The sequence below is a fragment of the Miniopterus natalensis genome, chromosome X (assembly GCF_054644295.1).
Source record: "Miniopterus natalensis isolate mMinNat1 chromosome X, mMinNat1.hap1, whole genome shotgun sequence".
In the NCBI taxonomy this organism is placed as follows: Eukaryota; Metazoa; Chordata; class Mammalia; order Chiroptera; family Miniopteridae; genus Miniopterus; species Miniopterus natalensis.
This window is the reverse complement of record NC_142103.1, coordinates 35,364,093-35,391,275: the sequence shown is the minus strand read 5'-3', so window position 1 is coordinate 35,391,275 and position 27,183 is coordinate 35,364,093. Positions and strand designations below refer to the sequence as shown.

At 33.2% G+C, this 27,183-nt stretch overlaps 1 protein-coding gene across 1 annotated transcript in view; it reads left to right on the top strand.

The window, feature by feature from the left end:
• The window catches only part of PCDH11X (protocadherin 11 X-linked), a 675,478-nt gene that overhangs the window by 477,411 nt on the left and 170,884 nt on the right, over nucleotides 1-27,183 (top strand). Inside the window, exon 5 of the mRNA XM_087813444.1 lies at nucleotides 18,927-19,125. Within this exon, the coding sequence (XP_087669570.1) occupies nucleotides 18,927-19,125 (199 nt within the window). The remainder of the gene's footprint in view (nucleotides 1-18,926; nucleotides 19,126-27,183) is intronic.

Genomic DNA, 27,183 nt, shown 5'->3' with positions numbered 1-27,183 from the left:
CACCGGAAAAATCAGTATTAGAATTAAATACAGGGAAGGAATTGTTTAATTGGTGGTCACAAAAAGGATGCAACAAAAATGTAGTGTTTTCATTTCCACTGTGAAGGCAGTGGCATTCATTTATTTCTAAAACTCTCACTAACCTGTGACTGTGTGCAGGACAACATGTGCTGAGATTCATACATTATGAGCTGTTCTTGTCATCCAGAAGTTTACAATTTAGTTGGAGAAGGGAAATATATAAATAAATATGTAATCAAGTATTACAGTTGTGATGATAAAATATTTGTTTTAAATATTAAATATGGGTATTGTTTCAATTTTATAGTATAGGTACCATAACTCATATAAATATTTCCTAATACATTGTTTTGCATTTAGACTTAATTCCTAGTCTGTTTCCAATTCACTGTTTATTGTAATTATTGCAACTCTAGTTTTTATAATGCCATATATATGCATTCGTTGGTAGTATATTGGAATTAACTAAAAACAAAACTTAACTTTGATAGTGGAGTACATACCATATAATTTATGTGGAGATTGAGAATGACAAAAGAAGTCAGGAAGATCCTGATCTTTATTATGTATAAATCCGAGAACAGAGCCTAGTATTTCTTATGGCACTGTTATCACTGGAAATGGCTTGTAAATGCAGTGAGACTATATTCCATTTATGTTAGAGTTGAGAAATAACTTCAATTTATATTTTAAAAAGTCTGTATATTTTCACATTCAACTCTTTCATACTTCTTTATGTACATAATTCATTATTGTCCTAATTCCCTCTCTCTAGACATCACAAATTTTAAAAATTCTCTAAAATCAGGTTGATTTTTCATATTTAGTCAATATCATATGCTATTGAGAGAGAGAAACTTTGATCAGTTGCCTCCCATATATGCTCAGACTGGGGATTGAACCTTCAACCTAAGTAGGTACCCTGACTGAGAGTCAAACTAGCATCCTTTCTGGTGTATAAGACAATGGTCCAACCAACTGAGCCAGCCATCCAGGGAGAGCAGTGGTAACTTCGAACCAGATGGTATTATTAAAACTATCATATGAGATTATCTTAAGCTTATATATTGAGGTTAAAGAAAAAATGAGAATTAGGTTGATTATATGACCATTTCATAATTTATTATATCATCGTATTTGTAGGAATTTTTAAAAGCATGTATACATTTTAGATAAAATAAAATCATTACTTAATAGAAGCCATAGATAACTGATAATCTTAAAAAAATATATGGACCTAAAATATTTCTTGATTCTGGGGTTCTGAAACCCTAGGAATGTTATGAGAATTTAAGGCAATTTTAATTCAAAATATGACAATCTTTTTAAGGAAAGCATATTTCCATTGAACTGATCAAAGAATTTTTAGATAATGTTTGTTCACTACTTTGAATTATGCTGCAAGACAGCCTAGAAAATCTATTTAAGACATATAATCTGTTTAGAGCATTTGCATTAATTTATATATGGGTACTTTCTTTGTTAGTACATATGACTGTATGAGTACATAAAAGTGAATTTACCATTAATTTAAAATAAATACTACACATCTCCATGCATATTACTTGAGTAAATAATTTCAGAGATAAATATTTAGCTCTTCTGTATTGCTAATGTAACTTTAACTTACCTACTGTTATTTCATTTTTAAAAGATTATTAATGTGTTTTGATTCTTTTGATTTCTTTTTTTTAGATTTTAAATCATAAAATGTGTGTGTGTGTGTGTGTGTGTGTGTGTGTGTGTGTGTGTGTGTGTGTGTTGAAATTGTTTTTCCCTTTTGTGGAAGCAGTTGCCACTTGCATTTATTTATAAGAAATAAATTTAGCATGTTATTACCTGTATTAAACTATATAAGAAACTACTTTTAAAATGACATAGAACATCCCAAAACCAGATAAAGACACTACAAAGAAAGAAAATTACAGGCCAATATCCCTGATGAACATAGATGCTAAAATCCTCAACAAAATACTAGCAAACTGGATCCAGCGATACATTAAAAAAATCATGCACTACAACCAAGTGGGATTTATTCCAGGGATGCAAGGCTGGTATAACATCAGCAAATCAGTAAATGTGATACATCACAAAAACAAAATACAGGACAAAAATCATATGATCATATCAATAGATGCAGAAAAAGCATTCAACAAAATCCTGCACCCATTTCTGATAAAAACTCTCAGCAAAGTGGGAAAAGAGCGATAATACCTCAATGTAATAAAGGCCATATATGACAAACCTACAGCCAACATCATCCTCAATGGGCAAAAACTAAAATAATTTCCCTTAAAAACAGGAACAAGACAGGGATGTCCACTTTCACCACTCTTATTCAACATAGCACTGGAAGTCCTTCCCACAGCCATCAGACAGGAAGAAAACATAAAAGGCATCCAAATTGGAAAGAGGGAAGTAAGACTGTCATTATTTGCAGATGACATGATATTATACATAGAAAACCCTAAAGACTCCATCAATGTACCCCTAGATTTGATAAATGAATTCGGCAAGGTAGCTGGATACAAAATTAACATCCGGAAATCAATGGCATTCTTATACATCAACAATAAACTCTCAGAAAGAGAAACTAAAAAAACAATACCACTTACCATTGCAACTAAAAGATTAAAATGCCTAGGAATAAACTTAACCAAAGATGTAAAAGACCTGTACTCAGAAAACTACAGGACACTTAAAAAAGAAATAGAGGAAGATATAAACAAGTGGAAGAATATACCATGCTCATGGATTGGAAGAATTAATATCATTAAAAGAGACATCTGTAATATTTTGAACTAAATTTAAAAACAAACAAACAAACAAAAAATGACATCGATCATGACTTGTATAATGTTTTCAATTTCTTGTTAATATAACAAAAACACAATGGGTATATATGTAGTTTTCAGTTCCTTTATTGTACATCTTGTCTTCACTTCATGAAACCACAGCTTTAAGTGAACATAGCTAATTTAGAAATGAGATACATTATGGCAGATTTAAATCAATATCAAGAGAGTAGATTATCTGAGGGAAATAGATACAGCTATATGCACATCTGATTCTACTAACTTGTTTTGACCGTATTGGGTCTCCTGATTTATATTATGCATTTTTAATGGGTTAGAAATGACTTCTAAGTATTCAATAATTATTTTCATCTATCTAGTTAATGAATATTCAGTTATGGTACAATTTTTTTTAAATTTGATAATCCCATCAAAGTGTGAGGCATTTTCACTCTTATTTTTCTTCAATTACCTAAATATAAATATTCAATTAATAAGTTTTTAATGATTCATCAATAGTAATTGCTAAATATTAGTGGCACTCAAAATTTACTGAGCATAAGAATTATGCATGGTGCAGGTGAAAATGCTGCTTTCTAGCTATAACACCTTAGATTCTTATTTAGTAGTTCTGTGATGGTGTTAGCTGCTAAATGCAAGGATGGCCTTTCTCTGTTGCTAGTGGGAGTGGTGTTCTTGGGGTACCACTGGAATAATCATTTCTAGAGGTCCTCACAGGAGGATGAGATGTGGTAGAAAGTTTTATTTTGGGGAAATTACATCCTTGGATTTTCAAAGTCCCATTTCCCTTAATCCAGTCCTGAAAGATGGGCTGCTGGGGGGTTAAGTAGAGATAGAAGCAGAGCCAGTGTCCAAAGTTTCCGTTCTATGGTGGAGATGGGTCTGGTTTAGCATCAGGCTAGTTACTGTCCATCAGTCCATTGTGTGGGGTCCACATGGTCATGAGCCGTGTTGATAAATGCAGGGGAGCCAGGAGAGCTCACTCCCTGCAACAAGAGTCCTGGGAATCCTGAAAGCACAAAAGCAGCAAAAGAGAGCAAACTCCTTTGTTTAAGAGATTAAATATTTCAAATCTTTCAGCTCTTGCTGTGGCCATGCCTACTCTGGCCAATGACCTGTTCCCAGGTGTGACCAGTGGCTTCCTGGGGAATGTTAAACTGCAGCTTCCTGGAAAAGCTGCACAAATGACTATAATATTTGGCCTTCTCTTTGCTTCTTTCCTGTTAATTTATAACTGAGTTAAATTAAAATAGTATCAATCTGATCTAGTGATTTGAATATTTAATTCAACCTTGTCACCACCACCACCACTGCCATTATTATCTCTAGACCAAGTACTGGGAAATACTAGTTTAAATTATGCAATCTTCATGCTAGTGTGGGGGAGGAAAAATAATTTCCCTTTTATCCTTCTTGGTTCTTGTCAAACACCTCCCTTCATAATAAAAAACAGATTAACAGGAAAAACAAACAAACAGAGGTTTAATAACATGTGTCCCTTCTGTATGCATGGGAGATATCCAAGAAAACAGTAAATCTCAAAAATTGTACCCTTCAATACCATCTATAACTAAACACAAAAAAATTATGGGTGAGTGAGTGCCAGGATTTCAGGGAAAGTACACTTAACAATGGTAAGGTTGTTATGCAGATTTAGTTCTCTTGCTTTTCTCCATTGATAAGACTTTTGGAGATTTAGTCATCTTCTTGGTACAGAGAGGTCCACGCCCTTACAAATAGTTTTCCCTTATAATTGCAAATGTCTCTTACAAAGGGTAACTTCTACTTAGTTTTCAGAGCTTTTCCTAAGTCTACAGTTTCATAAATATAATCAGCCTAAAATAATCCTTATGCCAAAGAGACATAATTTGGGGTGGCAAATTCTGCTTTCCTTTGCATAATGCAGATTCTGGCTGCTAGTTGAAGTATTTGCTATTTTAATTTACCACTGTCAACATAGGAAACATTTAAATCCGCAGAGAATTTTTATGAGTTTATTTGAGCCAGACTGATGACAATTGCCAGGAAGCAAAATCTCAACGGATTGAGAAAGTGGTCCAGAGAATGGCAGTTTTGCACCTTATTTTATACATCTCTGGGACTGGATAAAGAGTAAAACGAATAGACACATACATTTTTACCTTTGTGTGTATAGGATAGTTAGCAGTTAACAATAGACATAACAGTAACAATGAGAGGTTTTGTGTTTTTTGCTCTGGTGCAGGGAGGGGCGTTGAGAAGGGATTACCCTGACATACCAAAGATATGTTATGTTACCTGCAAAAGTACAATAGAAGGCTCACTTAAGGTAAAGATTGACCTTTTGTCAGAAAAAGTGTCCACCTAGGACGTGACTATTCACTGTGACTCACTTTTAGTTAGAAAGTTTTCATTTCAGACCAGCTTATGTGGTTACTTTAGGTCTTTGAATTTATAACTCCCACCATGCAGGCCTCCCCTGCACTGGTCAGGTTTAGTATGAGGCCCCCTTTTCGTCCACACCACCTCCAAATTCAACCACATTTTCTCCTATAATCTCATTTAAATTAGTAAAAATCCCTCAGTTGGAGTTCAGATTTTTTATAATTGTGTACCTACACGTTGATAATGGGAGATAAATATTTTTGGAGACTGCATTAGATTTCAAAGTAAGGAAAGATCAAAATATTACTCTTAAATAGATGCTTTTGAAACGTAAAATCTCTGACAGAAATTATGAAGTAGCCATTTTTGAATGAGGCCAACAGGCAGTGAAAGAGAAGAAAAAATTTTCCCTTCTATCCTTCTAAGTTCTTTGGTTGGTCTAGTAATTAAATTGGCATAAGACAGATTAACAGGGGAAAAACAAATTTAACTTTGTACATATGAGAGCCCCATAAAAATATGAGCTCCAAAGGCAGCCAGGCAATTGCAGCTTATATGCCATCTTGAGCTAAAGAATAGGATAAAGCCTGAAGCATCCAAGGGGAGAGGGTAATGCACAAGGTGATAAGAAGAGTAGATATTTGGTAATTAGATGTTTGCCTTACCATATAGATAGAACATTCAAATAAAGTGATTGTTATCAGAGAAATGCATGGATGGTCTTTCTCCATTGCAAGTGGGAGTGGGGTTCTTACAATATCTTGAGAAAAATAGTTTTCTGAGACTTGCACTGGAGGATGAGTGATCCTTATTTGCATAGAATTACATCCTTGGGTTTCTGAAGTCCAATTTCCCTTAATCCAGTCTTGGAAAATGTGCGGCTGGAGATTCAGCAGAACTAGAAGCAAAGCCAGTGTCCAAAGTTTCTGTTCCATGGTGGAGCTGGGTGCAGTGTAGCATCCGGCTAGTTGCATCTCATTAGTCTATTGTGTGTGGGGTCCAAATGGCTGTGAGCCATGTGGGAGAATGCAAGGGAGCCAGGAGAGTTCACCCCCTGCAACAGGAGTCCCAAGAGTCCCACAAGAACTGAGAGCGAGAGAGAGAACTCCTTTGTTCAGGAGATTAAGTATCTCAAATCTTCCCAGGCTTCCAGTGGCCACCCCTACTCTGGCCAATGACCTTTCACAGTCAAATATCTTCTCTATGTCACCCAGACTTTACTGGGCATGTGTCTAAATTGCAGTTTCCTGGCAAAGCTGCACAAATGGCATGCCTGCAATATTTGGCCTTCTCCTTGCTCCTTCCCAGGTATTAATAACTGGGTTCATTACAAAGGTATCATTATCACTGATAATAGCTCTCTTTCTAGGCCACGGTAACTAAATATTTTTAGGTAGTGAAGGGAGAGGTAAAAGATTTTCTTGAGTCTGCTGGGTCTTGATTGCCTTCAGCTCAAAATAATCCACATGCCAAAGTGGTACATTTTGAATAACAAATTCTACTCCCCTTCAACATTAACAATTTGAATTTTTCTAACAGCTGATCAATAATCAAATAATTATTTGATTATTGATGCTTATAAATGTACCTAAATATATTTTTCTAACATTATATTAGTTTCAGGTGTACAACACTTTAATTTGGTATTTGTATATACAGGGGAGGGCAAAAGTAGGTCTACTTTGTGTGTGTATGTGTGTGTGTGAGTTTGCATATCTCCTTTGTAACTTCAAGATGGTCTCTGTTTTCCCCACCCCTTGCCCATCTGGTCTGTCATATTTTTAAGTTTAAACATAACAATTTATTTTTGTTATCATTTAGACCACAGTAAACTCTCTTCTATGAAATTAACTACAAATAAACATATCAAACTTGTTTTAAAAAAATAAATTGTGAAATGAACAATTGTCTTTAATTTGAATCTATCCCACTTCTTATGACCAACTTCTAACCTTAAAGTTAACCATTTTACCATGAGGTTACTTATTTTCTCAAGTGGTGTGTTAATTTTGCTTTATTACCACAACAAAATTTGAATGGGTTTATGGGTAAACTATTTTAAAGGAACATGAAAACTAAGTTATCCTAAGATTTGCAGTTCCATGATGCTATTGAACTAAATATTCAGCAGCACCAATATACAGCAAACTTATCTTTCAACAATAGAGATAAATTAATTCTTTTATGCTATGTTTATATTAGGAAGCTGTGAAATATTTTAAGTTGCTTGGCTGCCCACAGTTGCTTAGTGAAAGTGGTCTTGATTAGCAAAATATTTTCCAGAGGCTGATGTCAAAATGAAAGCAAATATTAAGAGTCCACTACATTCTTCTTTTGGCAGTAAAAGAAATAGCAGTTGGTTGCTCCTAACTCTTCGGTATTAATTTTTTGGGGAAAAATTCTATTAAGTTATTTATAGCAATAACTTAATGTTTCAACATCTTTAAGTTTAACATTATATCTAATTTTAAACATTACTCAGTGGCATTTCTTAAAGTTTCACCAGTTCTTACACATGATATGACTGTTATGTCATTTACTTATTAGTTACTTATATTTTCCTTAAAAATGTGGGGGGAAAATGTTCAAAATCATTCTTTTCTAAACAGATCTTTGCACAGTAATGATGAAAATCAATAATACTAAAATCATTTTCAGACATTCAAGAAAATATTTTATATAAATTCTAGGTGCAATTACAATTATTCTATGCAATGTTCACTTACTGAAGAATTGTCAAGGTATAAGTGGAAATCACTACACCAGAGCTCTAGAGATAACACTGCTCATTTAAAACTGTAAAATGTAACCAACTGAACTTTGTAGGATCTAACCTTTCCCATTTGTATCCTTTAATCTAAAGTGTAGAACGAACTTCAGAAATAAGAACTAATGGGAGTTTCAATAAGAGAATCTAGTTCAGAACCAGATTGAAGTCCAGCCAGTTTCAGTAGAAACGGTCTGTTTCCAAAGGGAATTGGGCCAAAGATTAAGACAGTCTTAAGAAACAGCCTGATCCCGAGGGAGTGAGGCTGAAGAGCCAAAACAATTATTGCAGACAAATAGAGCCTTTAACAGAAAAGTAAGAAAGCTCTGAATACATCCTGAATAGAGCCCAGAGAGTTTAAAGATGCAAAGTGAATGGAAGCTGGGCTCCAGGAGGACACCTACATTCAAACTCCTGGGATGACCAGTAAACAACAAGCTCAGCGGGCTCTGTGAAGGCCTCCCTGGTTTGCTCGCCAGCCTCAGAGAAGTCAAGGGTCTTCTCCGGATCCTCCTACGGTCGCCAAATATTTTGCAGGTAAACAAAATGTCAGCCAGACATTCTCAATCTACCAAATGGGATAATTTGAGAAGAGCAAAGAATGCAGTCTGCTGCATGCAGCCATGATGAGACAAGAGCAAGTCCTCTAAAACAAATAAAAGGAAACTTTTTTAGAGGAGAAAAGGAAGTTGGGAAGGGCTACTACAGAGAGTTTTCCCTTTTGCACTTTGCAGTTGATTATAGTGCTTGAGAGCTCCCCCTTCTGGCCTCTCTATTTCACTTCAAGTGAGGTTTTTGTTTATTAATTTTATACAGGTGATTTATTTAATTTCCCTTCAGTAGATTCATTATGAGTTGTCTTTACTTATTTGTTCCTCCATGAATGTCAGGAAAGCAGATGGGATTAAATAGAACATTGTTGCAAAAAGAAAATGTCTATTGTATAAAAATTATAAAATAATACTTTTGTAAAATTTTTAAATTAGAATCTGGCATTAGAATTCCATTTTCCTAATAAGGCGAGGTTACTTTAAACTGTCAGATAAATTGCTTATTTGAAATATATTCAGAAAATTTAATCAGTGCTTCTGTTTTCCCCTTTTTCCCCCTGAAATTTTGGTCAAGGATCATATACGTCAACATCTGAGGCATACCTTAGACCTACTCAATAAGAATATTTGAGGGTTGGAACACAGGAATCTACATTATTAACATATTAACTCAGTTATTTGTATGTATATAGTGTTTTCAAAAACACTGGATAGTGGATTACATTAGCTAATCAATTTCATCAACATCACATTCCTTTTTATCTGTAATTTACAAATGTAATGAAAGGTAACAAAATTAATATTACATTAAGTCCAGATAATATATTTAAGGTAAATATATAAGATTGATTTGAGGGTTTTAAGTTAGGAGACTAAATCTTTCTACCAGTTTTTGCATTTCATTCCCAGTTTAGATATATTTAAGAAATACATGTCTATAACTTTTAAAAACAATGAAAAGGATAGTGTCATGTGAATTTCCTCCTGTGATTATAGTATAATTATATTTCGTTTTTTAACTTGTAGATTACTGTGAGATTATTTAATACCATTTGTGTGTGTATGTGTGTGTAGGATGAGTGGATGTGGTGAGTGGAATGTAGGGGCATTATTCTTTGTATGTAAGATAAAAAAGGGAGGACTGCTTTTAAAAAAATACATCTGTATGGGGAGCTCCATAATAAAAGTGTCCAGCAGTGCTACAGATACTAATTGTTTGCAATTTGTTTCCCTTCTACTTTCAACTATATTCACCCCCTACATTGCTTGCTGCTACCTTTCATCACTGGCAATTGTTGCTGAAAGATAGAGCTACCTAAATTTTCTCTTTGATGACTAATGGGAATTATAGAACTTCAAATCTTAAAAAAAATAAGAAGAGTTCAAAGGAAACATTGGTCTTTTAATCTTAGATTAATTTCCAGGAAGGGACACATTTTACATGAGCAGCAGTATTTTTGATGCACTGATGAGCATCAGGTAAAGAAGATGAAGTTGAACATGGTATATGTACACTATAAAGGGTCTAAAGCAAAAAGGTTACCAATGTTTGGTATAACACATTGAAGAAATTATTAGCATGCTAGCTGATGTTCACATTCCTCAATTTTATTAAAAAAATGTCTAGTCACTATTATTTTTAAACTGGTATTTGATCACTATCCTGTACTTTTTTTTCTCCATTCTATTGCTTTATTTATTTTTTATTTTTTTTTAAATTGAATTCATGGGAGGTAACACTGGTTAATAAAATTATATAGGTTTCAGGTGTACAATTCTGTAACACATCAATGCCACCCAAAGTCTAGCCTCATTCTGTTACCACATATTTGACTTCCTGTACCCTCTCCATCTTTCCCCTATCCCTCTCTTCCCTCTTGTAACCACCGTACTGTTGTTTGCCATCACATATTTTGTTGTGATTTCTGTTAACATTAAACAACAGAATATTTTGTTCCAAGTGTTTATGCAGTTAATGACAATGCCAAGTTTTTATCTTTCACTGTACACTGCATAATGATTCCAACCTATATAATTCAAGTCAGAAACCATCTGTAGCTTGAATGACATTTGGTTTGCTTAAAATGCATCAATTAAACAGACATTTTGTAACTATGGCAATGAAAAAATAGTTTGCAAATATAAAGAAGTGACATCTGAGACAAAGCACTTTTCAAAACAAAACTTGTGGCTTCCCTCATGGTAACAAATTTTCAAATAAATTAACAACTAGAAAATGATAATATTGACTAATATTATTTTAAAAATGATTATATCATATGTTATCTAGAAATCCATCATCTCTCAAGCTCATATATCAACAGTAATAAAGAATTAAATACTTAAGATCAGACTTTGTTAATTATGTAAATAAATTACATGGGCAAAAAAGAAAAGGGTTAGTAAGATGGTAAAAGATCTGAAAACTATGCCAAATTAGGATGGGGATTTTAACATGGAATTGGAATATTAGTACTTGAGGCTTCATTAACTTTAGACACTGAAAGGCTTGTCATGTAGTGCATAGCTACAGAAGGCAGATCTAAGGATAGTTGGTGGAAATTTCTCTTTCTGTCAATGTTTTCATTTCTAGCAGCTACCAACCCTCCTAACACACTTTGAGTTGAAGAAATAGATAACCAAAGTTGTTAAAGCACAGTAAGGTAGATATAATTTTGAGCATGAACTTAGTGATAAATATTTTAGCAGTTTGCATATCTTTTACTTCTCCCTTACTTCCTGGAATGACTTTTTTGTATAGTTTGAGGATGTCAAAGTACTGGTTATGGATAATGAAGGTCCTATGGTAACTCATAAATTTTAATATAAGTCCCTAAACCTAGATATGGTTAACACCAAAAATAATGTAGATCTTTCTTCTTTTTCTTTTTCAAAATCGATACCTGGGTATTATCTTTTCTTATATATAATTTTTATTTTTTATTCATAGAAAAATGGACATACTATTTTTTCTGATATTGTCTTTAAGTGGCTTGGGAATCTAGAAAACATTAACTCATAAAACAAGCTTTTTACTCTTTCGACATTCTGGGATGACTAGCAGAGGATAATTAATTGTTCCTCGAAAGTCTGATAGAGTTTACCTGCCAAACCATCTTGACTGTATCTTGTTTTTTTTTAATTTTAATTTTTGTTTAAAATATTACAGATGTCCCTTTTTCCCCCCCAATGACTCATTCCACCCTGCCCCACCTCCCTCCCCAGTCCCTCTCCCCACCATTGTTCATGTCCTTGGGTTGTGCATATATGCATATAAATTCTTTGGTTACTCTCTTCTCCTCCACCCACCCACCCCCCTCCTTCCCTCTGACATTCGTCAGTCTGATCCATGCTTTCATGTCATTGAATCTATTCTGTTCATCAGTTTATTAAGTTCTTTAGAGTCCACATACAAGTGAGATCTGTGATGTTTGTCTTTCTCTGCCTGGCTTATTTCACTTAGCATAATATTCTCCAGGTCCATCTAGACTGTCCCAAAGGGTATGAGATCCTTCTTCCTCACAATGGTAAATGGGATTGTTTGTTTTGAGTGTCTCTTTCTGAGAGTTCATTATTGGTGTATAAAAATGCCATTGATTTCTTGGTGTTAATTTTTTATCCTGATACTTTGCTAAATTCATTTATTAAATCTAGTAGTTTTGGGTAGAGTCTTTAGGATTTTCTATGTACAATATCATGTCATCTGCAAATAATGACAGTTTACTTCCTCCTTCCCAATTTGGATGCCTTTTATGTTTTCTTCCTGTCTGATGGCTATGGGGAGGACTTCCAGTGTTATGTTGAATAGGAGTGGTGAAAGTGGACACTCCTGTCTTGTTCCTGTTTTTAAGGGAAGTGGTTTTAGTTTTTGCCCATTGAGTATGATGTTGGCTGTAGGTCTGTCATATATGGCCTTTATTATGTTGAGGTATGATCCCTCTATCCCCACTTTGCTGAGAGTTTTTGTCAGAAATGGGTGCAGGATTTTGTTGAATGCTTTTTCTGCATCAATTGATATGATCATATGATTTTTGTCCTTCATTTTGTTTATGTAATATATCCAATTTATTGATTTGCTGATGTTGTACCAGCCTTGCATCACCGGAATAAATCCCACCTGGTCATGATGTATGATTTTTTTAATGTATTGCTGGATCCAGTTTGCTAGTATTTTGTTGAAGATTTAAGCATCTACGTTCATCGGGGATATTGGCCTGTAATTTTCTTTCTTTGTAGTGTCTTTATCTGGTTTTGGGATTAGGATGATGCTAGCCTCATAAAAAGAGTTTGGGAGTTTTCCCTCCTCTTGAATTTTATGGAATAGTATGAATGGAATAGGTATTAATTCTTCTTTGAATGTTTAGTAAAACTCGCCTGTAAATCCATCTGGTCCCAGACTTTTGTTTGCTTGGGTTTTATCTTTGAGACCATTACAATGGTCTGCTTTTAGTTTAATGTCTGGTTTTAATATTAATGCCATTTTTGGACACATGCCAGTTTCAGTTTTGTCCTATTCTAATTGTTAGTTATGCAAGTGTACTTTCTCGAACATTTATAATAATGCTATTTCATTTAAACGTTCACAAAAATCTGGCAATTGCCAATTTCACAATTTACAACCAACAACATTCTAGAAAGAAGAAGCTTTATCTTACCTATCTACAAATAGATTACTTTCATTTTGGTTGATCTGAAATGAACCATGATTCAAGGAAAGATGTCCACATGTAATGCCATGTAGTCTTCTATCATCAAAAAAATATGCCTGGTCCTGGTTAGTGTGGCTCACTCAGTTGGTATGAGCATCGTCCTGTACACCAAAAGGTGGCGGTTGAGTTCCCAGTCAGGACACACACTCAGATTGTGGGTTTGATCCCCCATCAATCCCCAGTTGGGCTGTGTGCGGGAAGCAACCAGTCGATGTTTCTCTCTCACATCGATGTTTCTCTATCTTTTTCTCTTTCCCTCTCTTCCTTTCTCTCTCTCAAAAACAAAAATACTTGACTCATTTGCCAAAAATCAATAAAATAAAATAAATTTAAAAAATTACCAAGTGCTATGAAATATTTAATAGTGAAACAGAGCTAAGAGAAGATCTGATTCTGAGATAACTGAGCATCATGAAGAGCTTTCTGAACATGTTAGTAATATGTGATGGTATTTTAATAAAGCCTTAAAGTGTAAAAACTTCAGGAATAGCATTTGAAAATGAAAATATGCATATATGCATAACCCATGGACCCAGACAATAGTGTGGTGGAGAGTGGGTGTCGGGTGGAGGAGGTCAATGGGGAAAAAAGGGGGCATCTGTAATACTTTCAACAATAAAGATAAAATTCTTAAAAAAGAAATGAGACAGACCATTCAAATTTTATGAAATGAAAAAGTGATAAAACAATTAGGTGAATTGATCTCTCTTGCAAGATGACTTGAATTGAAAAAGTCAGAAGTTTAACAAAACATGGGGTCAAATAGTAAAGACCTAATATATAATATGTCATCTGGGAGATTTTACACTGGAAATTATGAGCTTCAAGTGAGATTTATGTGCTGCTCATATAATGCACATAAAAATCCCATGCTGAGTTTCTAAGATTTTTTCACATTTTAATTTATGATATATTGAATATTATAAGTTATTCTGATAAGAGACAGTACTGATGAGAAAATGCAGACAACCTCTGACATCCAGAAAGAAGTTGTTGGTTATTATAATATATGGCAACTCAGAAACTTAAAATATGCTTACTAGTTTGATATCAAGAATGCACATACATGGTAATCCTCAAAAAGTAGTAACCCCACCTATGATTACTGTTTCTAATCAGAGTTACTGACAGTGGCAGAGAATCAAAGGTAAACTAGGTCAGGGTGTATTAGAATTGGAGTCAGGGGGAGTGCAAGGTTGTATGATTAGTTTGAACACTTTGACAGGTAATTCTAATGAGCCCTCTGGAACATGATACTCATGCATTCCATTATGAGATTCACAGGCTGGCCTGTCTGCATGCAACCTCTCTGCTGCCAGCTTAACCTTTCTAAGGTGCCATTTACATCATGTTATGGAAATGTAGAGATATTCATTTGATGTTTCGCATGGAATTATGCCTCCTGGAGGTATTATAATGGACACAAGAATGTTGCAAATTTGATAGTTCGCTTGTAATGACTCATCTGGGTGACAGCAGTATTATTTCTACGCATTCATATTTTCTGAAATTTTGATTGATTTGAGCTAAAAACAAGGCATGTAGCATGTAGATTAAAGAGAGACACCCTGTGAAGTTTTCTCCTACTGGCAGAAAAAATAACTCGCCATTCAGTAAGACATTTATTCATGAATGATCCAGGATTTATTCTGTCCCATAAAGTCATCACTACAGTCATAAATTGTTTAATTTGTATGTCACAGCTTCCTTGAAGGGCTGCAGACAGACAAATTATGACATGTTCATTAGCGTAATAACTCTTTTATACTGCACAGTAATAATCTTCAACACTTGAAAAAAAATGAAATTATTTATCTTTCTCTTTGAGAGACTTAGGAATGATTTTCGTGAAATGGTTAATATTTCTAAATATATTGGGTAAGAAAAATGCTTCCTTAAGTTGAATGTCTTCATATGATGAATCTGAGCAGAAAGGTAACATCAGAGAGAAAGGATTTATCCATTCACATGCAAAGGGCAAATGAGTTAAGCAAGTTTCTACAATTTACTACAAAGGATTCATAAATTGTTAAGTTCATATAATTATTTTATGTTCAGTTTTATCTGGAAGTGTCACAAATTGCAAAAAGCAAGCTTAAGTAAGAATTATTGGAGTAACCATAGGAAAAATAGTTAACTGTTCTTTTCTTATTAAATCTTAATTTTTCAGAAGCCTTTTAAAACAATTCCTTAAAAATTAAATTCTAATAATTTAACTTAAGGAACTGTTTCATGGAGATTTATAAAATGATGGACACCCTACTTATTCACAGATGTGCAAATATAGAGCCTCTTGCGAATTCACTGAATATAGAAATAAAATACCTAGACTGAAATAATGATATTTGAATGCCTTTCATGGATTATAGAAATAGGTAAGAGTGTTTTAGACTGCAAACTTTGAAACCGTGAATGAGAAAGAAAGCAAATCCTTGATTTTGTTGAACTTTATAAGACTTAAAAATGATATAGAGCCATTAATGACCAGACAACAAACCCTGGTCTTCACTTGAGACCTTCTGATATTTGTTAAAGCTAATGTAAACAAGAGTGTTTATTAATATGACTGTTTTGCTTTTGAAATCTCAAAGGTGTATATGTGATACTATCAAATATAAGAACTGCATTTCAGGAACATGGGACTAGTGCTGGTAGTATTTTTATGCACAATTAAGAAGGGACAAAAAGCAGCTTTGTTCACCAAAAGGAGTCTTACAAACCCTTTCATTCTCTGTTATTTACACTTAACAGGATTCAATTTGTGAGGGTCAAGAAAATTGAGCATGAGTACATGATCAGGCCAATTACAGATAAATTCTAGGGCATTTTTTGCAAGGGCTTTTAGTTAAGCTACTAGTATAGGTGTCATAGGATGGGATAAACATTTTTTAAAAACTAAATTGCCTTGTTTTTTGTGTATAGATAAATAAGTGAACACAAAACTCCATTCCCCTTACATCAGAAAGTAACAGTAGCCCCTACTCCTACCATTCAACACAACTTTGCCTTCTCTTCACTGGCAATTTATATTATGTTAGTTTCTATGACTCCATGCTTAACCAGCATATTTTAAATTCTAGATTAATTTATTTTGTCAGCAAGAATTGTTTTCTTATTCATAGACTCGTTTATCTAAGCCCAATATTTTAAAAATGTATTTGGTAAAAATATATTCACATGCACACACACTAGACACATTATACAAATCATGTACCATATGTATGTTTATATATATATATATATATATATATATATATATATATACACACACATATATATATACATATATATGTACTTGAAATGTTACTTGTGTCTTATAGAAAATAAAAATATTTCTTAACAGTCATGCATTTTGGTGCAAGCAATTATAGATTAGTATCATGATAAACTGGATTATTTTACATACAATGATTTTTTAATCTGTGTTAAGTAAAACCTTTAAGATATATACAATAGTTAATTGTAGATAAATGTCTACAATATAATGTTTTAGGCATTTTAAAATGCCATTTTTCTAGGTCTTGCATTTTGAAAAAGTTTGTGAGTAAAGAATGTTTATATTTTTCTTAAAGAGGGTGAAAATATTTTAAAAACTAAAAATAAATTTTGGAATTAAATGAAGTTTAACCTATAAAAAATGAGCATATGACTTCTTAGAGAACAGTCAAATAAAATGCAGCTTTGCTGGGCTGACAAAATTAGCTTACTGTTTCCTCATGTGGCAGAAGGGGAGAGTGAGCTTTCTGGGACTGTTTTTATAAGGACACTATTCCCATGTATGAAGGCTCCACCCTCATAACCAATCATCTCCCAGAAGTCTCATGTTTAAATACCATAATGTTGGGTATCAGGTTTCTACATATGAATTTTGAAGGGCAGCAGACTTTCAGTCTATAACATCTTCATGTGAAGAGATTGCTGACTGTCAAACCTGAATTTGCAAAAGTATCTTCATTCTGTCATGGAAAAAAATTATTTTTATTCCCTACATCTTTTTTTATTGAATTTATTGAGATGACATTGGTTAATAAAATTATGTCGGTATCAAGTATACAATTATATAATATACCATCTGTATGCTGTATTGTGTGTTCACCACCCCAAGTCAAATCTCCTTCCATCACCCTTTATGCTTTTCTACCTCCCCCACCCCCTTCCCCCTGGTAATCACTATACTGTTGTCTATGTCCATGACGTTTTTTCTTTTTTTTTGTTTTGTTTAATCCCTTCACTTTTTTTTACCCAGCCCCCAAATCCCTCCCCTCTGACAGCTATCTGTCTGTTCTTTGTATCTATGAGTCTGTTTCTATTTTGTTCGTTAGATTCCACATATATGTGAAATCATACGGTGTTTTTGTCTTTCTCTAACTGCTTATTTCACTTAGCTTTGTTTAAATTTCTTAAATAATTCTCCTAATTGTATATTGCATACTGCTAGTAGTGAAATGTTGAAATGTTTTGGTTGATCTATTGTTACATAGCAAACCACCCCTAATCTTTGAAGCATAAAACAAGAACCAATTGTACATTACATTTTTTTTAGGTCAGGATAGTGCCCAGCAGAGATAACGATCTTTGCTACACAATGACTGGAGATGGCTGGGGTGATTCAAATGAGGCCTAAAACTGGAATGAACAGAATGTGTTCTTCATATACATATCTAGCACCTAAACTAGAGAGACTGGAAAAGCTGGTCCTCTCTGGGTATTGTACTTTCTTTCTATGCAATCTTTCCACATGGCTATCTTGAGCTTCCTCATAGTATGGCAGTCTCCTTGTAGTCAGACTTGTTTCAATGAAGCAGGTTTTCCCCAGAGTGAGTGTTGCAAGGGAGCAAGACAGAAGCTGCAAGGTTTGGTTGCAGAGGGCCTACCTTATTTAGTGTGGTAGAGGAATACATAAGGGTGTGAATACAAAGAGGTGACTCCATTGCAGGGGATATCTTTGTAGACTGTCTACTACATATAGCAATGATGCAAACAAAGTACTGCTATTTCTGGTAGAGTTATCACCCTTTCTGGATGTCTTGAGCCTTTTGTTTTTGGAAACCAAATATTTCATCTTTATATTTGACATATATATAAAATATCCTGCTATAATTACCATTTAAGATGATACCTATCTTTGCTATTATAATTACCATAAATTGCTATACATACCATGCAACCATTTTTATTTTTTAGAGTGTAGAATCAATTTAAATGAATTCCAATTCAAAATATTGCCCCTAAGATTCTTTGAAAAGATGATTTGCACTTTAAATTTTCTAAGCCTACAAGATTGAATAAATTTGCTGTTATTTACCAGAATATTACAGATATAGCAATATAATTTTGTTATATTTATTCATGCTTATTATTCAGAAAATGAATTCTTGTCAAATAGTCGCTCAATAAATCATGTTGAAATGATGATCAGAATTTCCAATGTGCTTGAATGTCTATAAAGGCTGAAAGCCTTTTGCTTTAGAACAAGTGACTTTATTCTGCATCTGGTTGTGCCTTGTTTCAAAATATAATGAAAGCAACTCTGCTGCCAGGTGAAGCAGGTTCACAGAAGCCTGAAATTGTTCCCAAATCAACATAATGTTAATGTGACCTCACTAGATAGATGAAATAATGTATTTTCTAAATTGGATGCATTAAGTAATTATTCAGATCATAGCTGAAACCCTGTAATTTTCTTTTTTCCTTTCAGTCCCAGCGGCGTGTCACATTTCACCTACCAGAAGGCTCTCAGGAAAGCAGCAGTGATGGTGGACTGGGAGACCATGATGCAGGCAGCCTTCCCAGCACATCCCATGCTCTGCCCCTTGGCTATCCTCAGGAGGAGTACTTCGATCATGCTGCACCCAACAACCGCACTGAAGGAGATGGCAACTCTGATCCTGAATCCAGTAAGTTGTACCTCTCTTGTCCTGCAGTATAAGTGGGCTTATTGTTTGCAAGTCAAACAACTGTAGCCATATAACACTGGCCATTTAATTATGTTAATATGAGTTACAAATTTTTAAAAGGGAAAAATACAAAATTAGCTTGAAGGCCAATATGTATCCATTTGAAATGTGTGATATCTACTTTGAATAAAATTTATTATGAAATATAATATAGTTATTTTGTTTAGGCATAGCTAGGGTTTTCTATTTATATCTGCATATACATGTATTTATATGTACATAACCAGACATTTTATTTTATTCATTTAATTTATTTGTATACATATAAATTATTTTTATAATTCATGAAAACTATTTTTAGATTTTTTTTCTCATAAACAAGAACCATAGAAAATTATTTTTTTTAAGGATATAAGAGATCCTGACTCCAATGCAGAGGAGTTGATTTGAGGTTTCCAATAATGTGCTGAAACCACAAGTCTTATGCCATGTTAGTGTTTAGAAAGATATTCAGATTTTTTCTCCAGACTAAAGGCGTAAAAGGCTATATTTTACAGAAATTCAGTATTTTCTTCAGACTGAAGGCATAAAAGGCTATATTTTACAGAATCCAAAGATGTTGAATTCTTAAAAAGGATCATGAAGCTGATACTAAATACAGAACTTCATTAAATTTATTACCTTTAACATGTATTAAACATCCAGCTTCCTGATAATTTTAGGAAATACAAAATTTGGTAAGGTTATACATATCTCAAAAGATTGAGTTCTAAATATTATAATTTGCTCTAGATATGTTTTTATACATGAAGTGTATGGATACAAAAGAGCATACCATATATGTGCTAGAGAAGAGACATAGGTGTAAACCAATATGGAAAAAAGAGACCAAGTACTGAGCATAAACATATAAAATAAATTAATATAAAATAGAAATTTTTAAAAGCTATTTTGAGCATTAAGGTTTGTATAGTGCATACTTTAAACAAAGCATCTAGATCTGAGAACAAAATGGCTTCCCCAGTTTATTTTGTTCATTAGATTCCACATATGAGTGAGATAAAAAAAAAAATGGCTTCCCCATCATTGTGTCTTAATCCTTTATTTTTGAAACACCAAAAATAAAGGAAATCAATTGGTTGAACATTACAATGTAATCTAATACTAAACATACAGAACCAATGACAGCATAACATCAACCTTTTTCTCTCTACAAGAGTAGACATTGGATATTAAAGGTGTTTCAATATAAACACTTTAGAGACTTTAGTCACCAAATTCAGAAAATCCTAAACATTTGTGATGCCTGTATTCAATTTTATACTTAGAATAATTTATGACTCTTTGCTCTGAGGATGACAAATTCTATAACATGCAACACTCTTCTGCCTTTCATTTACTATGTCCAAGAGGACATAATGATTTCTTGTAAAAATACAAAGTTGTGACTGTATCTGCTGCTAAAATAATCTGAGTCAATCTCTAATAACAATACGGTCATAAGTAACAAATATACATTAAAGAAGGTGTCCTTGCTCTTTTTTACTCCATAAATTATTATTTTAATTGTAAGCATATCAGTTCCCACTTAATAGATAAGAATATAGAGTTGAAATGAGCATCATTTCTATAAACTAGACAGTTGATTCTTTTGCCTATGCCATAGGCAAAGGAACTGCATAGCAACAATGCAATTGCATAGAATTGCATAGCAACAATGAAAGAGTAAACAGAGTAAGCATCCACAGTGTGGATCTCACCCTAAAATAAACTTTCCAACTGAATGAGACTAAGGTGGGATATTATTGATAGTAACAGGTGCAGAATTGGTATGTGTTAGAAATTATGAAATCTTTAAAATTCAGTACATATTTAGGAAACTGGAGTGGAGAGGAAGGGGTCAATGGGGGAAAAAGGGAGGCCTGTAATACTTTCAACAATAAAGATATTTTGTAAAAAATTCAATACAAGTTTATTGATCCTAATTACATATAATAAATTATATATAATAATAAGTGGCTGTTTTCAAAATACTCAAAGAGTTATTTACAGGACCGGATTTTATTTATAGTTAAGAATGCAAGTGTTAGCAACAATGTATGAGCTAACATACTTAAGAACTGCATTTTTACTTTGTTTCTACTAGGGACTAAACATTTCTTTCCTCTGATCAGATTAACAATATGATTTTGATCGTTAAATATTTTGTTCATAATTAAAAAATGAGGCAATGACAAAATGTAAGTTAACAAAGTTCTTTATTAATTAGACTTTATTTTAAAATTGGGATGGCTGGAGGCAATAATAATAGTAATACAAATAATATATTTTTGCTAATTTAATAAGCTTATGCAAGGGGTAGAGATAATTAAAAATTAATGTCCATTTCTGTATATGTCTAACAATATTAATGGGTCAATGATAAAAGTTTATTTTTACTGTAATATTAACTACTTACTCTCTCATTAGACCTGGAACTTCCCTCTAAACCATGTTCCAAAAGAATTTATTGATTAAGTGTTCCATTTTGGACAATAAAAGAACTTATTATTACAAGTGCAAGAAACACAATATTTCACTTTACAGAAGTTGTATTATCTTAAAATGGCATACTAGTGAGATTTTTAACAAAGTACATGTGTGCGTTTTGTTTTGATTAAAAAGAAAAAAATAGGTGATGCAAAATTTGCCATAGCAAAATAATCTCTTTAGGCTAATACAGATGATAAGGTACATTGATCCTTCAAAAAAGAAACTCTATAGCTCTGAAATAGTACATAATAATGGGTTTTGTGATATGGAGCAGCTGCCAATAAACTGTGCAGTGTTAGTCAATAGCACCACAAATAGGAATGTAAACTGCTGGAGGAAATAAATGCTGTCCTTAAGCAATGGAATTAATTTATGCAGATCCCATTTCATATTTTGAAATGCATTATATCCTCAATCTACTTTCTTTTCTGCTAATGAATTACCCAAAATATTTGTGAAAATTCCTTGTAACTTCACAAAAACTGAAATACAACTTTTATGAATAAGATTTTCCCCAAAATGCGCTAAAGGGATTTATTAATACTTTAATCTATAGTTCCCAGGTTGATAAATATGTGCTGATTAGATGAATAAATTATGCTATCCATTCTTGCAAGTCTTTTGCCAAGAATCTTAACTTTCCTTTTTAAGATAAAGAAACAAGCAAATGCAATCCAATTATTTCTCTTTTAGGAGAAAAGTTTAATAAAACATTTTGTTTAATTTCATTTGAAAGCGTTTTGAATTTTTAAATTTCACAATTGCAATCTTCTGACTTTAGCCTTTGCATGAGTCACTTAATGCCATTCTGAAATTTTGTCTTTCTTGGCTAACAGCCTCTGTTCCAGAGTTTCCCTCCCACTGTCACTCCATCAAATAATGTGTACCATTTCCAAGGGACCTTGTTCTTCGAAGCTAGTTATTTTGGTAGAAACAAACAAACAGAAGTCCAATTCATAAATAGCATTATTGGTCGATTCTGGGTTACTGTGGATTCTGGGTTACTGTCTTGCATTTTCAAAGGCTTTTGTGGAGACACACAAAGGTGTGGCCCTAGTAGAGAACAGGGTGTGACTGTGTACTGCTAGGAATTTTATATATCAAGATGTACTATTCATTGAGAGATTTTAGGTCAGTGTGATCCTCTTGGGAATACTCTAAACACACTAAACTACATATGGCTCAATATTCATATCTACTTGTTTATAAGTAGCATTAGATAAAATATAATTTATGAAGAGAAGAGTTAATGCTTTCCAACTTTCTTTTTAAAAACATTGCTCTGATATTATAATTCAGGATAAGTTCTGACACACATGCAAATATTAGCTAAGGTCTACATGCTAAACTTCAGAGATTTTTGACTAGTTCATATATATGAATTCAGATATGTGTGTGTGTTTTCTCTTAAATAGAAAATGCATTGCTACTCACTCACTATGGGTGAGTTAGAGAGAAAAAGGTACCTTCTAAATTTCTAAAAATCTACTGGCATATTATAATTTGAATGATCATAGATAACATTCATGTTTCTTTGGAAGAAAAATGGTAAAATAGAACGTCTTTTATGAGATTCAAGTCAGTCTTCAGTTTACCAGCAGTAAGTCAGTTCATTTTCAGAGAGAATTCTCTTAAGTGAAGGGGGAAAAGGTCCTAGTTTAATCAGTGTTTTAATTTTCTTTGACTGCCAAAGTTATGGCATCTGCATTTTTTAAAACCTTTCCCTGGATATGGTCATTTCACACATGAAGTCACTCTATCTGAAAATGTTACAGCTGATCTAATATCTAAAATTTGAGCTTAAAGTAACAATACTTATGTGTAAAATTTCATCACCTTTTAAAAAATGTTAATGCCTTTTTTCACATTACAAGTTTCTATGATACAAAAGAGAAAAAAAAAAAAAAGTTATCCAAGAGTATTTAGGACTAAGGAAGTTCAACATTTAAAATAAGGAGGAATATATTTTTTCATTAATGTAAAAATGACAAATCTCTCTGCTAAACTATATCTCAAGTTAACATGTCTTTGACATTCATTTTTCTTTCGCTAGATCAGGTTTGCTTAGCGCTCTAATATGGTACTAATTAATTCACAAAAAGGAAGTAATTAATCTTTCCCTGGCTACACACTTTGATTGATCCTTACCAGTAATCTAATTACATGTTATAAAAAGTGGAAGACCAGTTTGATTGACTAGGATACTACTCAGAGAAATGCCAAATTTTGTCTTGGTCTGCTGAGACTGTTGGCATGAATAATATTAGAGTAATTATTAGTTAAACGTTTGATTAGTTAAATATCTAATTCTGAATGTAGACAATTGGTAAAATTAAAAGGAAAACGATGAGCCTGGCCTGTGTGGCTCAGTGGTTGAGCATCAACCTAGAATCCAGGAGATTGCGGTTCAATTCCTGGTCAGGACACAGGCCCGGGTTACGGGCTTGATCCCCAGCAGGGGGCATGCAGGAGGCAGCCGATCAATGATTCATCATTGATGTTTCTATCTCTCTCTCTCCCTCTCCCTTACTCTCTCAGAAATCAATAAAGATATATTAAACATAATAATAATAAAAAAATAAAACTATGAAACTTTAAAAGAATTGCCTAATAATGGATCATTAAAATTGCACCTTTCATAATTAGGAACATTAGGGTCAGATATCTGAAGGCAAAATAAAACTGTCCAAATATTTTTCCAGGCAAATTTTGATATACATGTACATTGTCAATTATTCATCTGAAAAATTCAACAAGAAAATACCATTCAGCTTGTTAAAAATTAATAATGGTTTATATGTTTTATGGAGATGGTTGTGCTTACTCTTGCAGATGCCACAGAAAATTATCTAAATCCGCAGTTTAACAAGTTTTGCCTATATAACTGTTAATTAGGTATTTTTGTTGCCAAATACCCAGGATACTTGACTTCATAAGCCCTCTATATTTCTTTAAAATGTATTTTTTATGGGAGCCCACACATCAATTCCTACATTACAACAAAAAGAAAAGTGAAGGCCATCACTTTGTTAACATTGTTATGTGAAATAAATGGGAAAAGCATTTAACCTAAGGAAGAGAAATTATGCTTTTTAATAATTAATTATCCACCCAGGTCTTTTCTGTCTCTGCTGGCTATGTATTTGAAAGATAGCTTCCTAAAACTATATTCATTCTTAGCCTGTAATGTAGTGTCAGTCCATGCAGGTGGTGGGAGTGAAATAATTAAGTAAATAATTTGAATCAGCTCAGCAAAACTGAAGTCACGTATTGAAAGAAAAATTAATCAGTACTTCTCAGGGGAAATATCACCTATTATCAACTCTACTATGTCCCACTTGGTGAAAGGGACTGGACTCAGTGGTCCTGGATTTTGGAGGAATAAGACAAATGCCTGTCAATTTTCATTGCCTTGCAGAGGGACAATGACATATAGCTTTATCCTTTTATTGAAATAAAAAAACCTTCTTCACTTAGAGTAATATTTCTTAAACTAACAATAATATCAAAATCATCTTTTTTCATTCTCAAAGGAAAATCATTGCAGTCATGAATAGTGTCTGTGACTACCAGTTTATTTTAGTCCTTGATGTGTTATATAAATAAAAGTGTATATAAATAGATTACAAAGAATGGTTTTACCCAAGAGTTCAGCTGTCTGCCATTGCTTGGGAAAGAATAAGGCACACTTGATAGTAGTTTGTGTACTAAACGAGCTTAGGCAGATATAAACAGTGATCTAGTGGCAGATGCTCTGTAATATATATTAATTTTATCACTTAAACTGACATGCTTTTGCAAAGGCGGTTTTACTCTATTCAAGCTTATGAAAGTTTAGAAAAATATATCATAATAAGAAAATGGGTGAAACAAATCTTACAATCCCATCCTATCATATCCAACTTTCCTATACAGGAAATGCAATCACAGCACAGACCAATTGAAAAATGACTTCTAATTTGCAGTATCTAGGCTTTGTGAAGGCAATGAAGGATTTATACTAGAGATAATCTAAAGAAAAACTCACAAAGTCATGGATCAAAATGAGAAGTATATCTAAAGTTGGAAACTTGACGACATTTACAGGATTCCATTTGGGTGACAGCCTCTAAGATGACTATCTTTAGTATCTTAAATCTAATATGGATTAGATAGAGGTTTATCAGTCAAAAGCAGGGCACTCTAAGCAAAGCAATCTCTTATGTTGTCCTTTCTGTTTGAAAATGACAAGCACTAGGAACTTGGCACAAGCTGGCAGTTGAAAGCCAATGCCATAAGGTCTGGAATGTCAGTAAACTTGAATAACCGCCTTCAGTGACAAAATAGGTGGCCTTCTCTTCACAATAACCCTTTCTTTACTTCCAAATTTTTATTAGGCTACCTACACCATATAATAAAGTTCATTTGACATTTATATTTCTATTATTTATGAGCCCCGAGGCAGTTTTCTTTTTGACCTTCTTCTGTCTTTCGTCTGCTTCTTTTATCTAACTCTCACTCCTCACTTTTCTTCACCCATACAATAAAACTGTGCCATTTGCTCCTTTTTGTAGTTCTTTGAAAAATAATGTAATCAGTCATGAAAGATGCACTTTTGGGTAACTTGGAATATTTAGTAACATTAGTTGCATTCCAATTCCTTGTTTTAAAATAATTTACATATTTTAATGAATGAAGAACAATATAGTAATATATTTTCTTTCAATTACACCGTTAGATTGTACAGTAACTTGCAACTTTCATAATTTCTTTCATCGCAGAACACTCAACAACTAGTGAGTATCAAAGAATTCATTAAATAATGAATAACTATAGACAGTCTTACCAGGATTTCTGCATTTTGTTAATACATATCTTTTTGAATGTTGAAGATACCCAGTAGAGAATAGAAATGACAGTGTTTGCTGAATCCAATTTCCCTCATTTTAATCAGTAATCTTAGTAATTGTTTAAGTTTCATTGAAATGAAAATAAAGTACACAATCTTTGTCTGGCACTTCATTTTTTATCAAAATTATAGCAGAAAAATTTGTAGGTTATATAAAAAGGTCTTCTAAATAGTGTACATGAGATTACCCTTTAAAAGTTGTGGGGGTTTTTTGTTCAGAAATTTTTTCTCCTGTAATTGGTATAGCTCTCAAGAAAAAAGGTGATTACAAATATTAATTTTGAGTATCTGTTTAAATCATACTTTTAAAAATGTGTATGCTAACTAATAATTTTGTTGTAACACATCAATTTGTAATCTATTCATAAAATATCCTTACCACAGACAATAGCAGATCATCTTTTTTAGGCCATCATTTTGCCTATGACAGGGCTCTAATCCAGGCACTGCAATTAACTGGCTGTGTGGCCTTGCAAGGGCCTTTTAAGTTCGTTGTGTCTTCTTTTCCTTAGCTATAAAATGAGGGATTTATACTGATCTGTAATGCCCCTTCTAGGGTTCTAATTTTGTAACTTGTTTTTTTGTGGGTTTTTTTTTTTTTTTTCTTTCTTTTTCTTTTTTTTTTTTTTAATATATCT